Source organism: Perognathus longimembris, chromosome 14 (assembly GCF_023159225.1).
Source record: "Perognathus longimembris pacificus isolate PPM17 chromosome 14, ASM2315922v1, whole genome shotgun sequence".
NCBI lineage: Eukaryota > Metazoa > Chordata > Mammalia > Rodentia > Heteromyidae > Perognathus > Perognathus longimembris.
In genome coordinates this window covers 21,149,186-21,162,241 of record NC_063174.1, presented here as the reverse complement: position 1 = coordinate 21,162,241, position 13,056 = coordinate 21,149,186, and the positions used below count along the sequence as shown (strand labels likewise).

General features: G+C 40.7%; 1 protein-coding gene across 1 annotated transcript in view; it reads left to right on the top strand.

The window, feature by feature from the left end:
• L2hgdh (L-2-hydroxyglutarate dehydrogenase) overlaps positions 1 to 13,056 on the top strand; it is a 31,098-nt gene that overhangs the window by 7,801 nt on the left and 10,241 nt on the right. Inside the window, exons 5-7 of the mRNA XM_048362624.1 lie at positions 3,569 to 3,731; positions 3,942 to 3,976; positions 6,632 to 6,799. Of these exons, the coding sequence (XP_048218581.1) occupies positions 3,569 to 3,731; positions 3,942 to 3,976; positions 6,632 to 6,799 (366 nt within the window). The remainder of the gene's footprint in view (positions 1 to 3,568; positions 3,732 to 3,941; positions 3,977 to 6,631; positions 6,800 to 13,056) is intronic.

The following is a 13,056-nucleotide window of genomic DNA, read 5'->3' as shown; positions in this document are numbered from 1 at the left end:
GTCTCATTTTACTAACATGTAAGAGTTGGTCTCCAGATAATCTGTCAGAGCATAATCTTGAAATCAAAGCTTACCAAAAGTTTGATTTCAAGAAATGCTAGTGGGGGCTGGGAATATGGCCTAGTGGCCTCATATACATGAAGCTCTGGGTTCAATTCCCCAGCACCACATATATAGAAAATGGCCAGAAGTGGCGCTGTGGCTCAAGAGGTAGAGGGCTAGCCTTGAGCAAAAAGAAGCCAGGGACAGTGCTCAGGCCCTGAGTCCAAGGCCCAGGACTGGCAAAAAAAACCCAAAAAACAAAGAAATGCTAGTGTTCAGAGGTAGCTCCATGGTCTACATATATTACTCTTCTACATCTCTCCAGATCATCCGTGTAGTAAATTGCAGTATCTTCCCACTGCTATCCCTTGACCATAGTTTCTTCCTTTGTATTGTGCTTTTGTTTTATGGCATCAGCTTACAAAGAAGGCCATTGTGTCATTAATTGTGGTCTGTACTACAGGGATGTGGTTGAGAAAAATACGTTGTTCACTGTATTACACAACATTCTCTGAGAATCGTAAGGAGAAATTTCTCTCGGATCTTACTCAGTTCTCAGAATGGTTTTGTTCTTTCTGAGTACAGCGAGCTTGTTTTGATTGCACAGGCACTGGATCACTAACTGACTGTATTGGCCTATTTTCACTGACTGCAAGGATGTTCTGAAACCCACCTGAACTCCATTCTACCAAAGAGCTAAGACTTCAAGCACATATTTTTATTTTTGTACATCAACTCTCCTCTTCATCTTTCTGCCCTTACTTTCTATTGTCCCATGTTCGTGAATTATCACACACAATAAATCCTAAATTTTCAGCTTGATGAATTTTCACAAAGTATAACTAAGTACCAGGTTAAAATCAGAACATTTCCACCTTTTTGCCATTTCCCTCATGCCCTCTACTAGGACATTTATCTTCGTGGTGAACTTAACCAAAATTTTCTTATATACTGAGTGCAAAACACTATATTTAAGTCCTGCAGATAAGACAAAACATAGCTGTCAACCTGAAGGAACTGTGTAGTTGAAGACAGTTTGAGCATAGCATGGTGCTATGTATTCTGACAGAGCCTGTACTCTGGTTTATACCAGGGATGAAGAAGTGTTTCTAGCTTGGCCCAAGGGCTTATTTAAAAGCCTTCCTAGAGATGAACCCCTACTTGAAAATGAATGAGCAGTTTATAAAAGAGATGGATGGATCTGCTTCTCTGTGACTTCTGCAGAAGTGATATGCTTTATATAGTTCCAAATTATAACCATTACTGAGTGGCAACACATAGTGGAAAATATGGCCCAGTTGTTTCATAAAAAGTAAGTCCTTCTTCCTTTCTCCCAGCTCACCACCACACAAGGAATGCTGGGGAAAATTCCCATGTTACAGGTTCAGGATAATTTCTGGTTCTCATACGCACTCTAGAAAGATGAAGGTAATCAAGGTGATACCAAAGGACTTCTTGGACCAGATCCATTTAAAAAGACTAAGTACCATCCAGAAGGAGATTTTATAAACTTTTTTTTTAAATTTCATCCCCTGGTCCTTGTTAGGTCCTAGACACTGACTGTCCTTGAGCTTCTTTGTGCTCAAGGCTAGCACTCTATCACTTGAGCCTCAGTGCCACTTCCGATTTTTTTTCCTGAGTAGTTTATTGGTGATGATAATCTCATGGACCTTCCTGCCTGGGATGACTTGGAACTGCAATCCTCAGATATCAGCCTACTGGGTAGCTAGGATTAGAAGTGTGAGTCACTGGCCATAAACTTCTTTCTTTTTCTTTTTCCTTTTTTTTTTTTGGCCAGTCCTGAGCATTGGACTCATGGCCTGAGCACTGTCCCTGGCTGCTTCTTTTTGCTCAAGGCTACCACTCTACCTCTTGAGCCACAGCACCACTTCTAGCTTTATCTGTTTATGTGGTGCTAAGGAATTGAACCCAGGACTTGGTGCATGCCAGGTAAGTACTCTACCACTAAGTCACATTCCCAGCCCCCAGCCATAAACTTTTTTTTTAAAAACCAGTCTTGGACCTTGAACTCAGGGCCTGAGCATTGTCCCTGGCTTCTTTTTGCTCAAGGCTAGCACTCTACCACCTGAGCCACAGCGCCACTTCTGGCTGTTTTCTCTGTATGTGGTGCTGAGGAATCGAACCCAGGGCTTCGTGTATTCGAGGCAAGCACTCTTGCCACTAGGCCATATTCCCAGCCCCAGCCATAAACTTTTAAGTTGTCTTTTAAAACTTTTTTACATGGAAGAATAATTTTTTATTCAGTTCTAAGGATTGGACCTAGGGCCTGCTCTGTGTTAGGAAAGCTCTCTGTCTTTTGAGTCATACCCAAAGTCTTTCTGTCATGGTATTTTGTTTCTGAGATAGGGTCTCATTAACTTTTATGTGGGCTGGCCTTCCACTTGCCATCCTCCTGCCTTGGCTTTCTGAGTAGCTGGGATTACAGGTGGAAGATAACTTGACAACTTTGTGTATCTAGGCAAATTCTCCCTGCACTATTCTTTTCTAGCCACTTGGAAAAAATGTATGTGTATATACCAAATGTGTGTACATAAACACCATATATGGTGTATATGCCAGTGTGAGGTATATACACCAGGGAGTCTGGTGGGTAATGATACAGTATGTTGAAAGACAGCTCTTGAAGTTTACTTACTCAGTAAATCTTTGAGTGACCTGTAGGTATCAGGCATTGTGCAGAATAGAAATACAATGTGAATAAGGATATTTGGGATTAAAAAAAAACGGTGATTTAGAACAAAACACCTTTTCACAGCATATTTGTACCTCTCTTGTCATACTTGTTACAATTTTATGCTAGGTAAAGAAGTTTTGTTACCAGGAGCTGGTGGCTCACACCTATCCTAACTACCCAGGAGGCTGAGATCTGAGGATTGCAGTTCAGAGCCAATTAAGGCAATTAAGTCCCTGAGCCATCTCCAGTTAATCACAGAAAAAGCCAGAAATGGCTCTATGGCTCAAATGGTTGAGTGCTAGCCTTGAACAAAAAGGAGGTCAAGGGACAGCACCCAGGCCCAGAGTTCTACGCATCAGGACTAGGAAAAAAAAAAAGTTTTGTGGCTAGGTCCTGATGACCCACACTTATAATCCTTGCCTTGATTCGAAATACTATGTAATCCTTGCCTTATAATCAGATGGGAATCTGTTCAGAGTCAGAAACAGTGGTGTTGAGTAAATCTGGAAAACCCATGGTAGCAGCTAAAAAAGGACCTGGCAAACTTAACTCCTCTAAGTAGGGAACATGGTTCCTGAATATAGAAATGCTCTTATTTATAATTTCTTTTCTCTGTTCAACATATTACATGTGTGCTCATTATCAAATTTAGATACTTAATGAAGCAAACTCTTATGTTACTTTTTTAAGACTTTCCATTTTTGTCTGGCAAAGACAATATACATTAGCTATCAAAATAAACAAGTAATAAACAAAATATAGCTAAAAATAAAATTTTGAATGAATCTCCTTGGTTCTTTGTATTTTGACTTTTTCTGAATTATTTTCCAGGGTCTAATGGCCATTGATTGTCCCTATACTGGCATTGTGGACTATCGGCAGGTAGCTTTGTCATTTGCCCAGGACTTCAGAGAAGCAGGTGGGTCTGTCTTGACCAGTTTTGAAGTGGAAAGTATTGGAATGGCTAAAGAAAGTTCTTCAGAGAGTAAAGAAGGTAGGCCATACTTGTCTTCTCTTGAATGCTTGTACTAATTTTAATGAGCTACTTCAATTCTGATACTTGGTTTAAAAAAAAAACTTCAGAATGCAGAGTAGGGTGCAGTTATGACAGGAGAATGTCAACTAAATTTGTTATCAGTATATTTCAAGAAATTCTAGTCTTGCTTTGCTAAAAAAAACACCTTTTATTGCTTTTATTTTTCAGAGCTGAAATATCCAATTGTTATAAAGAATACTAAGGTAATTCTTCTTAAGTAAAAGTTGATATACACTTTCATCCCCTTTCCTTTCTGAAAACATTGAATTAACCCACTGTGCTGTATTTAAATCATTGAATGAAATTTGTCTAATGTAAAAGTAACTCTGAGAAAGTTTGTTTGCTTGTGACATGTAGCCCAGACATCACACTTATAATTATCCTGCCTCAAGATTTTTTTGTTGTTGTTGTTTTTATTTTTTTCCAGTCCTGGGGCTTGAACTCAGGGCCTGAGCACTGTCCCTGGCTTCTTTTTGCTCAAGGCTAGCACTCTACCACTTGAGCCACAGCGTCACTTGGATTTTTCTATATATGTGGTGCTGAGGAATCGAACCCAGGGCTTCATGTATACAAGGCGAGCACTTTACCACTAGGCCCTATTCCCAGCTCCTGCCTTAAGATTTTTGAGTGTTCGATTATAGATGTATGCCATCACACTCAGCTCAAGAAATTCTTTTTTCTGTTTTGTCCAAGATTGGGACTTGAACTCAGTACTGATGCTTTTTTTCATTGGCTAGCATTCCATTGGTCATCATGATATGACTATGCTAACAAAGAAAAGAACTGTAAGAAACTAGAATGCTTTTATGTGTGGGGGGAGGGGAAAGGGTAACTGGGACTTAACTTGAACTCAGAGCCTTGCGCAGCTTTTTTACTCAGCTTTTTTGCTTATGGCTGGTGTCTGCCACTTTTCCACACCTTTCGTTTTTTTGCTGGTTGTTTGGAGACGGGTCTCAAAGACTTTCCTCCCTGAGCTCGCTTCAAATCACAATCCTCCAATCTCAGCCTTCTGAGTAGCTAGAAATATAGTTGTGAGTCACCAGCGTCCCTCTGGGATGCTTAATTTTAAGTAAAAACTAATGCATACTTTATTACTCTGCCACAGCTATATACGTTCACTTATTAACTCTACTAATTTGAAAACTTTGGGATAGATGTGGAAGCTGTTCAGAGAGAAGTGGACTGCTTTTCTTTAGCTTCACACATGGTCTAAAACAAGGCCCATTGAACGAAATAGAGCATTCCCTCTATCAAGTAATCAGGGTGGGAGAGGAGAGCAGTCACTCACTAGTATTAGAGGATTTCTCTTTTTTTTTGCCAGTCCTGAGGCTTGAACTCAGGGCCTGGGCTCTGTCCTTGAGACTCTTTGTGTTTAAGGCTAGTGCTCTACCACTTGAGCCACAGCACCACTTCTGGCCTTTTCTGTTTATATGGTACTGAGGAATTGATTCCAGGGCTTCATGCATGCTAGGCAAGCACTCTACCACTGGGCCACTTTCCTAGTCCAGAGGATTTCTCGTAGGAACTTGGCAGAGACAGTTGTGAGAAGATCTAAAGAGCTGGTGGACATTCTGGGAAACCAGTTGTCCAGTTCCTGCAGTGATCTGTGGGGAGCTCTTCCTGCCTCTGTGTGTAAACTTAAATAGTGGCCTGGGAGAGGTCGTGGCTCATTAGGATCAGGGGTTGTGTAACAGAGTTAGACATGATTCATTGGGCAGTAGATGTCCACATTGGAGTGGGATACTACTGCTTTACTTTTACCTGTCACACCATAGGCAGTTCCACTTTGGGTCAACTCTAAGTTGGAAACATTCAAAGGAGAGGATTCTGTCAAGAATAGTCCCCAGCTTAACCAAACCAACATAGTTCAAACTTTCCCTGCTGACTTCCCCATGTCAACTTGGTATACATATGTACTTCATAGATCTATATTTCTTTATTTTTATTTTTGAGACAAGAGTTTTATTCCATAGTCCATGGTGGTCTTAAGTTCATGATTCTGCCCTAGTCTCCTAAATTCTGGAGTTATAGGCAAGTAGTGCTACAAATGGCTGGCCCTTAAAACCATATTTATTTTACCTGAGATTTCAAATGATTAAATTTCCTGAATCTGAGTTGAGGGGTGGGGGAGCTTATTACAGCCCTGCAAAGAAACTCCTAAAATTGAATAAAGTGCTGAAAAGGCACCATGAAGAATCAGGTAGCTTAGACATTTTATGTCAGTTTTAACTAAACTGAGGTCTTAAGAAAAACCTAGTTCTCGGGCTGGGGATATAGCCTAGTGGCAAGAGTGCCTGCCTCGGATACACGAGGCCCTAGGTTCGATTCCCCAGCACCATATATACAGAAAACAGCCAGAAGCGGCGCTGTGGCTCAAGTGGCGGAGTGCTAGCCTTGAGCGGGAAGAAGCCAGGGACAGTGCTCAGGCCCTGAGTCCAAGGCCCAGGACTGGCAAAAAAAAAAAAAAAAAGAAAAACCTAGTTCTTAATTTCAGTTTGAATTACAGAATTTGAATACTTATGTATGAGGTATTGAGAGTATAATTTCTATTCATATGAGCAATAACTGAGGGAACATTTCACTTTGGTTAATCAGTATTTACTCCTGTATGCTTAGAAGGATCTGGAGGAATGTATAGACTGAGTGACTTACAGGCATGAGCCACCAACACCCAACTGAATTCAGGTTGTCTTCACCCTCTAAGGAATGGAGTGGCCAGTTCACATATCTTTTCTTTACTAACTAAACTAAATATGTGGGATACCACATATTACTATTGTGCATTCAGGATGACTTTTTCTAGCTTCTACACATAAAATGATGATAAGTACTGCTGATCTTGCTTTTGTTTTGCTTAGGGAGAGGAAATTCAGTGTCAGTACGTGGTGACATGTGCGGGACTTTACTCTGACCGCATTTCAGAGTTGAGTGGCTGCAGTCCTCATCCTACTATTGTTCCGTTCCGGGGAGATTACCTGCTCTTGAAGCCAGAAAAAAGCTATCTTGTAAAAGGAAATATTTATCCGGTAGGTATAGATATGTGTCGCCCCTTTGACTCTACTCAAGCTGGCTGTACACATAAAGGAAGTGAAAACACAAACTTTACTGGCATAAGAAGAGAGAGTTTGAAGGGCTGTTGCTGCAGGTTTTCACCTGTTGCCACGATAGTTAAACCCCTAAATTTAATTCTTTTTTTTAAATTTATTTATTAATTAAACAAAAATTTTTTGACAAGGTGTTGTGCAAAAAGGCTACAGTTACATAGTAGGGCAGTGTGTACATTTCTTGTGATATGTTACACCCTGTTTTTCTTTCCCTTCCCTAGGTCAGGTAGACGTATATACAATACCCAATGTACCAAGAACATATACAGGGGCTGGGGATATAGCCTAGTGGCAAGAGTGCCTGCCTCGCATACACGAGGCCCTAGGTTCGATTCCCCAGCACCACATATACAGAAAAAACGGCCAGAAGCGGCGCTGTGGCTCACGAGGCAGAGTGCTAGCCTTGAGCGGGAAGAAGCCAGGGACAGTGCTCAGGCCCTGAGTCCAAGGCCCAGGACTGGCCAAAAAAAAAAAAGAACATATACAGTAGCCACGTGGCCTACGCCCAAGAAAATTCGCCTAGGGCTTTAAATGTAATGTCGACATTAGACAATATGTCGAGAGTAGTCTTATATGAACGTAACGTACATACATAGCTTTTGAGCTATTGTATTCCACTGAGTGGTCAATTTTTGACCTTTATATGTTGAGTAGTTGTTTGGTTTTAGTTACATAATGTTGGGTCGCTGACCCAATCCTGTGGGAAATACCATTTGACAAGCAGTTTTTGGTTTCACAGACCTGGTCTCTACTGTCTCTCCGTCACCCCATCTTAACAGTCATATATCAGGGAGATCATGCCCCTTTGTTTTCTGTGTTCTAGGCTTGTCTCACTCAACATTGTTTGTTCAAGTTCTGACCATTTCCCTGCGAATAACAATATTTCACCATTCCTAATCGCTATGTTGTATTCCATTGTGTATAGGTACCATATTTTTTGGATCCATTTGTCTGTGGAGGGGCATCTGGGTTGTTTCCATATTTTGGCTATTGTGAATTGTGCCGCGATAAACATGGAAGTACAAATGTCTTTTTGATATCTTGGGACCTGCTGTTCTGGATAGATGCCTAGGAGTGGTATGGCTGGGTCATGGGGTAGGTCTATATTGAGCTTTTTGAGAAACCTCCATACTGTTCTCCAAAGTGGTTGTACTAATTTGCACTCCCACCAACAATGGAGAAGGGTTCCTCTTTCCCCGTACCCCGTCCAGCATTTGTTGTTGCCTGAGTTCAGAGTATAAGCCATTCTAACTGGAGTGAGGTGGTATCTCAGGGTTGTTTTTATTTGCATTTCCTTTACTACCAGTGATATTGAACATTTCCTCATATGTTTCTTTGCCGTTTTTATCTCTTCTCTTGTGAAGTCTCTCTGTAGCTCCTTTGCCCATTTCCTAATTGGTTTATTGGTCTTGGAGGGGCTTAGTTTTTTGAGTTGTCTGTAGATGACAGATATTAGGCCTTTATCTGTTGCTGTGCTGGTAAAGATCCTTTCCCATATGGTTGGCTGTCTTTCTAGTTTGGTGGCTATGTCCATAGCTGTGCAGAAACTTTTTAATTTATGGTAGTCCCATTTGTCGAGTCTCTCCCCTATTTGTTGTGCCCCTGGGACTCTATTCAGGAAGTTCCTTCCTGTGCCTTTAAGTTCTAGCATCTTTCCTACTCTGTCCTTCAGTAGTTTTAAGGATTCAGGTCTCATATTTGAGGTCTTTGATCCATTTTTAGTTGATCTTGGTGCATGGTGATAGGCTTGGGTCTACTTTGAATTTTCTGCATATGGCTGTCCAGTTCTGCCAGCACCAGTAAATGAAGAGGCTATGTTTTTTCCATTGTATGTCTTTAGCTCCTTTGTCGAATATCACCTGACAGTAAGAGTGTGGTTTTATTTCTGGATCTTAATTCTGATCCATTGGTCTTCTGGTCTGTTTTTATACCAATACCAGGCTGTTTTTGTTATGATGGCCCTATAGTAGAGCTTGATGTCTGGTATTGTGATACCTCCTGCACTGCTTTTTTTGCCTAGAATTGCTTTGGCTATTCTAGATCTTTTGCTGTTCCATATGAATTTATGGATTGCTTTCTCTATTTCAGTGAAGAATGTAACTGGGATTTTGATAGGGATTGCATTGAATTTGTATAACAATTTGGGCAATATGGCCATTTTCACTATATTGATTCTGCCTACCCATGAGCATGGGAGGTCTTTCCATCTCCTTGTGTCTTCTTTGATTTCCCTAATTAGATTTTTATAGTTTTCATTATATAGGTCCGTCACATCCTTGGTTAGGTTGATCCCTAGGTACTTTATTCTTTTTATGGCTACTGTAAATGGAATTGTTTCCATAATTTCCTTTTCTGCTTGTACATTGCTGGTGTACAGAAAAGCTGCTGACTTTTGTGGATTGATTTTGTATCCTGCTACTTTGCCAAAATGGTTTATTAGGTGTAGGAGTTTGGGGACTGAGTTTTGGGTCCTTCAGATTAAGATCATGTCGTCTGCGAATAGGGATAGCTTGATTTCTTCCTTGCCGATGTGGATCCCTTTGATGTCCTCCTCTTGGCTTATTGCTATGCCTAGGGATTCCAGTACTATGTTAAAAAGAAGTGGGGAGAGTGGGCATCCTTGTCTTGTTCCTGAGTTTAGGTGGAATGATTTAAGTTTCTCTCCATTTAATATGATGTTAGCAGTTGGTCTGCTGTATATGGCTTTTATTGTTTTGAGGAATGTTCCATCTATTCGTGTTCTCTCCAGAGCTTTTAATAGGTATGGATGTTGTATTTTGTCAGAGGCTTTTTGGGCATCGACTGAGATAACAATGTGATTCTTGATTTTAGTTCTGTTGATGTGGTGAATTACGTTGATTGATTTACGGATGTTGAACCATCCTTGTGACTGTGGGATGAAGCCTACTTGGTCATGATGTATAATTTTCTTGATCAGTTTCTGGATCCTGTTAGCTAATATTTTGTTGAGGAGCTTTGCGTCTGTGTTCATTAGTGATATTGGTCTGTAGTTCTCTTTTTTTGTTGGGTCTTTGCCTGGTTTGGGAATTAGTATGATATTAGCTTCGTAGAATGAGTTTGGGATTTCTCCCTCTGTTTCTATTTCGCGGAAGAGTTTGAGGAGTATTGGTATTAGCTCCTCACTAAAGGTTTTGTAGAATTCGTTGGTGAATCCATCTGGGCCTGGGCTTTTCTTTGTTGGGAGGCTCTTGATTACCTCCTGTATCTCGCTGTAAGTTATTGGTTTTTTTAGTTGATTTATTTCTTCTTGGTTCAGTTTGGGCAGTTTATACTTCTCTAAGAATTGATCCATTTCTGTAAAATTTTTGTTTTTTAGTGAGTAGAGGTTCTGGAAATAGTTCCTTATGATTGTTTGAATATCGTGTGTACTTGTAATTTTTCCGGTGGAGTCCCTGATTTTATGTATATGAGTCTCTTCTCTTCTTTTTTTTGTAAGTCTTGCAAGGGGTCTGTCAATTTTATTTATTTTCTCAAAGAACCAGTTTTTAGTCTTATTTATTTGTTGAATGGTCTTTCTGTTTTCAATCAGATTTATCTCTTCTTTAATCTTTGTGATCTCTCTCCTTCTAATCATTTTAGGTTCGATCATTTCTTGTTTCTCCAGTTGTTTTAGTTTCATCGTGAGGTTATTCACCTGCTCTGCTTCCATTCTTTTAATGTGAGTACTGAAGGCGATGATCTTGCCTCTCAGTACTGCCTTAGCTGTGTCCCATAGGTTTCTTTGTGATGTATTTTCATTGTCATTGTGGCTTATGAATTCGTTGATTTCATCTTTAATTTGGTCTGTGGCCCAAGTGTTGGATAACAGTGTGGGGTTTAGCCTCCAAGAATCTGTATAGCCTCTGTGGTAACCGTTGTTATTGAGGGTTACCTTTAATCCACTGTGGTCAGATATAATGCATGGGATGACGTCAATACTTTTGTATTTGCTGAGGTTCTTTGTGTGGGCTATGACAGGGTCTATTTTGGAGTATGATCCATGGGCTGCTGAGAAGAAGGTGTATTGGGTCTCTGTAGGGTGGAATTCATTTGGGATATGGTGTTACTTAGGTCCTCAGCTCCCTTGCTAATCCTCTGGGTGTTGGATCTGTCTCTTGGCAAGAGTGGGGTATTAAAGTCACCCACTATGATTGTGTTTGGGTCTATCTTGTTCTGTAGTTCTGTGAGAATTTGCTTGACATATGTTGGGCCTCTTTTGTTTGGTGAGTATACATTTATCACTGTGATGTCTTGATTCTGGATTTTTCCTTGTATTAAAATGTATTGACCTACTTTGTCTTTTTGAGTTGATTTTAATGAAAAGTCCAGCTTGTCTGAGATCAGGATGGCTACTCCTTCCGTTTTGGTAGGTGCGTCTGCTTAGAAGATCTTGTTCCATCCTTTCATTCAGAGTCTGTTTTTATCCCTTGCTGTAAGGTGGGTCTCTTGTAGACAACAGATGGCAACTTTTTGTTTTCAGATCCATTCTGCCAGTCTGCTCCTCTTTATCGGAGAGTTTATACTGTTTATATTCAAAGAGATCAAGGATATGAGTGTTTTTTCTCCTTCCATTTTCTTTTTTTTTTTTTTTTTTTTGCTAGTCCTGGGCCTTGGACTCAGGGCCTGAGCACGGTCCCTGGCTTCTTTTTGCTCAAGACTAGCACTCTGCCACTTGAGCCGCAACGCCACTTCTGGCCATTTTCTGTATATGTGGTCCTGGGGAATCGAACCAAGGACTTCATGTATATGAGGCAAGCGCTCTTGCCACTAGGCCATATCCCCAGTCCCTCCTTCCATTTTCTTGTTGGGCTGTTTTTCCTCTTTTTTTTTTTCTTGTCTTTAGTGAGCTGCTCTTTCTGTTGGGCTCTGGCTATTGTAGTTTCTTTCTGTTTCTGTCTGTGTGTCCTGTATGATTTCTGTTGGGTGGGATTCCCCTCTTAGAATTCGCTGTAGGGCTGTTTTTTTATTCACATACTCCCTTAGATCCTCTTTGCTATGGAAAGATCTGGTTTTCCCCTCAAATATGAACTCCAGCTTCACTGGATATTTTATTCTAGGTTGGCACTTGTTGGCCTGTAGAACTTGGATGGTGTTCTTCCATTCTCTTCACACGTGGTAGGTTTGTGTGGAGAGGTCTGCTGCTATTCGGATCCTTTTCCCATTGTAATAGATTTCTTTCTTCACTTTGGCTGCATTCAAAATGTGCTCTTTATTCCTGAAATCTGAAGTCTTGAATATTTTGTGCCTTGGCGTGGCTTTTCTGGGGTCTGGTCTGCCAGGTGTCCTATAGGCTTCGGTTACCTGGATGGGGTCCCTTGTGAGATTGGGGAAGTTTTCTGCAATAATTTTATTGAAAATATGTTGAAGCCCTCTACTCTGGTATTCGGCTCCTTCTTCTATTTCAATTATGCGCAGATTATATCTTTGGTCTTTGTCCACTAGCTCCTGGATTAGTCTGCCCTGGAGCTTTACCTTTTCTTGGAGTATGGTAATTTTCTGGTTCTTATCAGCTGCATCATCGTCCAAGAGAGAGATTCTGGATTCCATATGGTCAATTCTTTGTGCTGTGGATTCAATTGCGGAGTTTATGGATGTCAGAGAGCTATTTATGGTTACCAGATCAGCTCTGATCGTGGAAATTTCTTTGTTTAAAGAGTTGTATTTTGGGCTGGGGATATGGCCTAGTGGCAAGAGTGCCTGCCTCATATACATGAGGCCCTGGGTTCGATTCCCCAGCACCACATATACAGAAAATGGCCAGAAGTGGCGCTGTGGCTCAAGTGGCAGAGTGCTAGCCTTGAGCAAAAAGAAGCCAGGGACAGTGCTCAGGCCCTGAGTCCAAGCCCCAGGACTGGCCAAAAAAAAAAAAAATAGTTGTATTTTAAATCTATTTTTTCATGCATTTCACTTCTCAGGATGTTAAGGTCTTGAGGTTTGCATTGTATCCATTTTTGCTTCCATTTCTTTCTTGGCTTCCTGGATGTCCTTCAAGACTTCCACTCTAAACTCCTGGAATTGTTTTCTGATTTAGTTTCTGAGACTTTCCATCATTTTTGCTAACATAGCCTCAGCTGATTTTTTATTCTCCATCTCTTCTTCATTCGTGCTGCTTTTTGGAGCTGGCAAGTTGGCTTGCCCTTTGATGAAATGTGTTATATTTCTTTGTGATTTGCGCATCT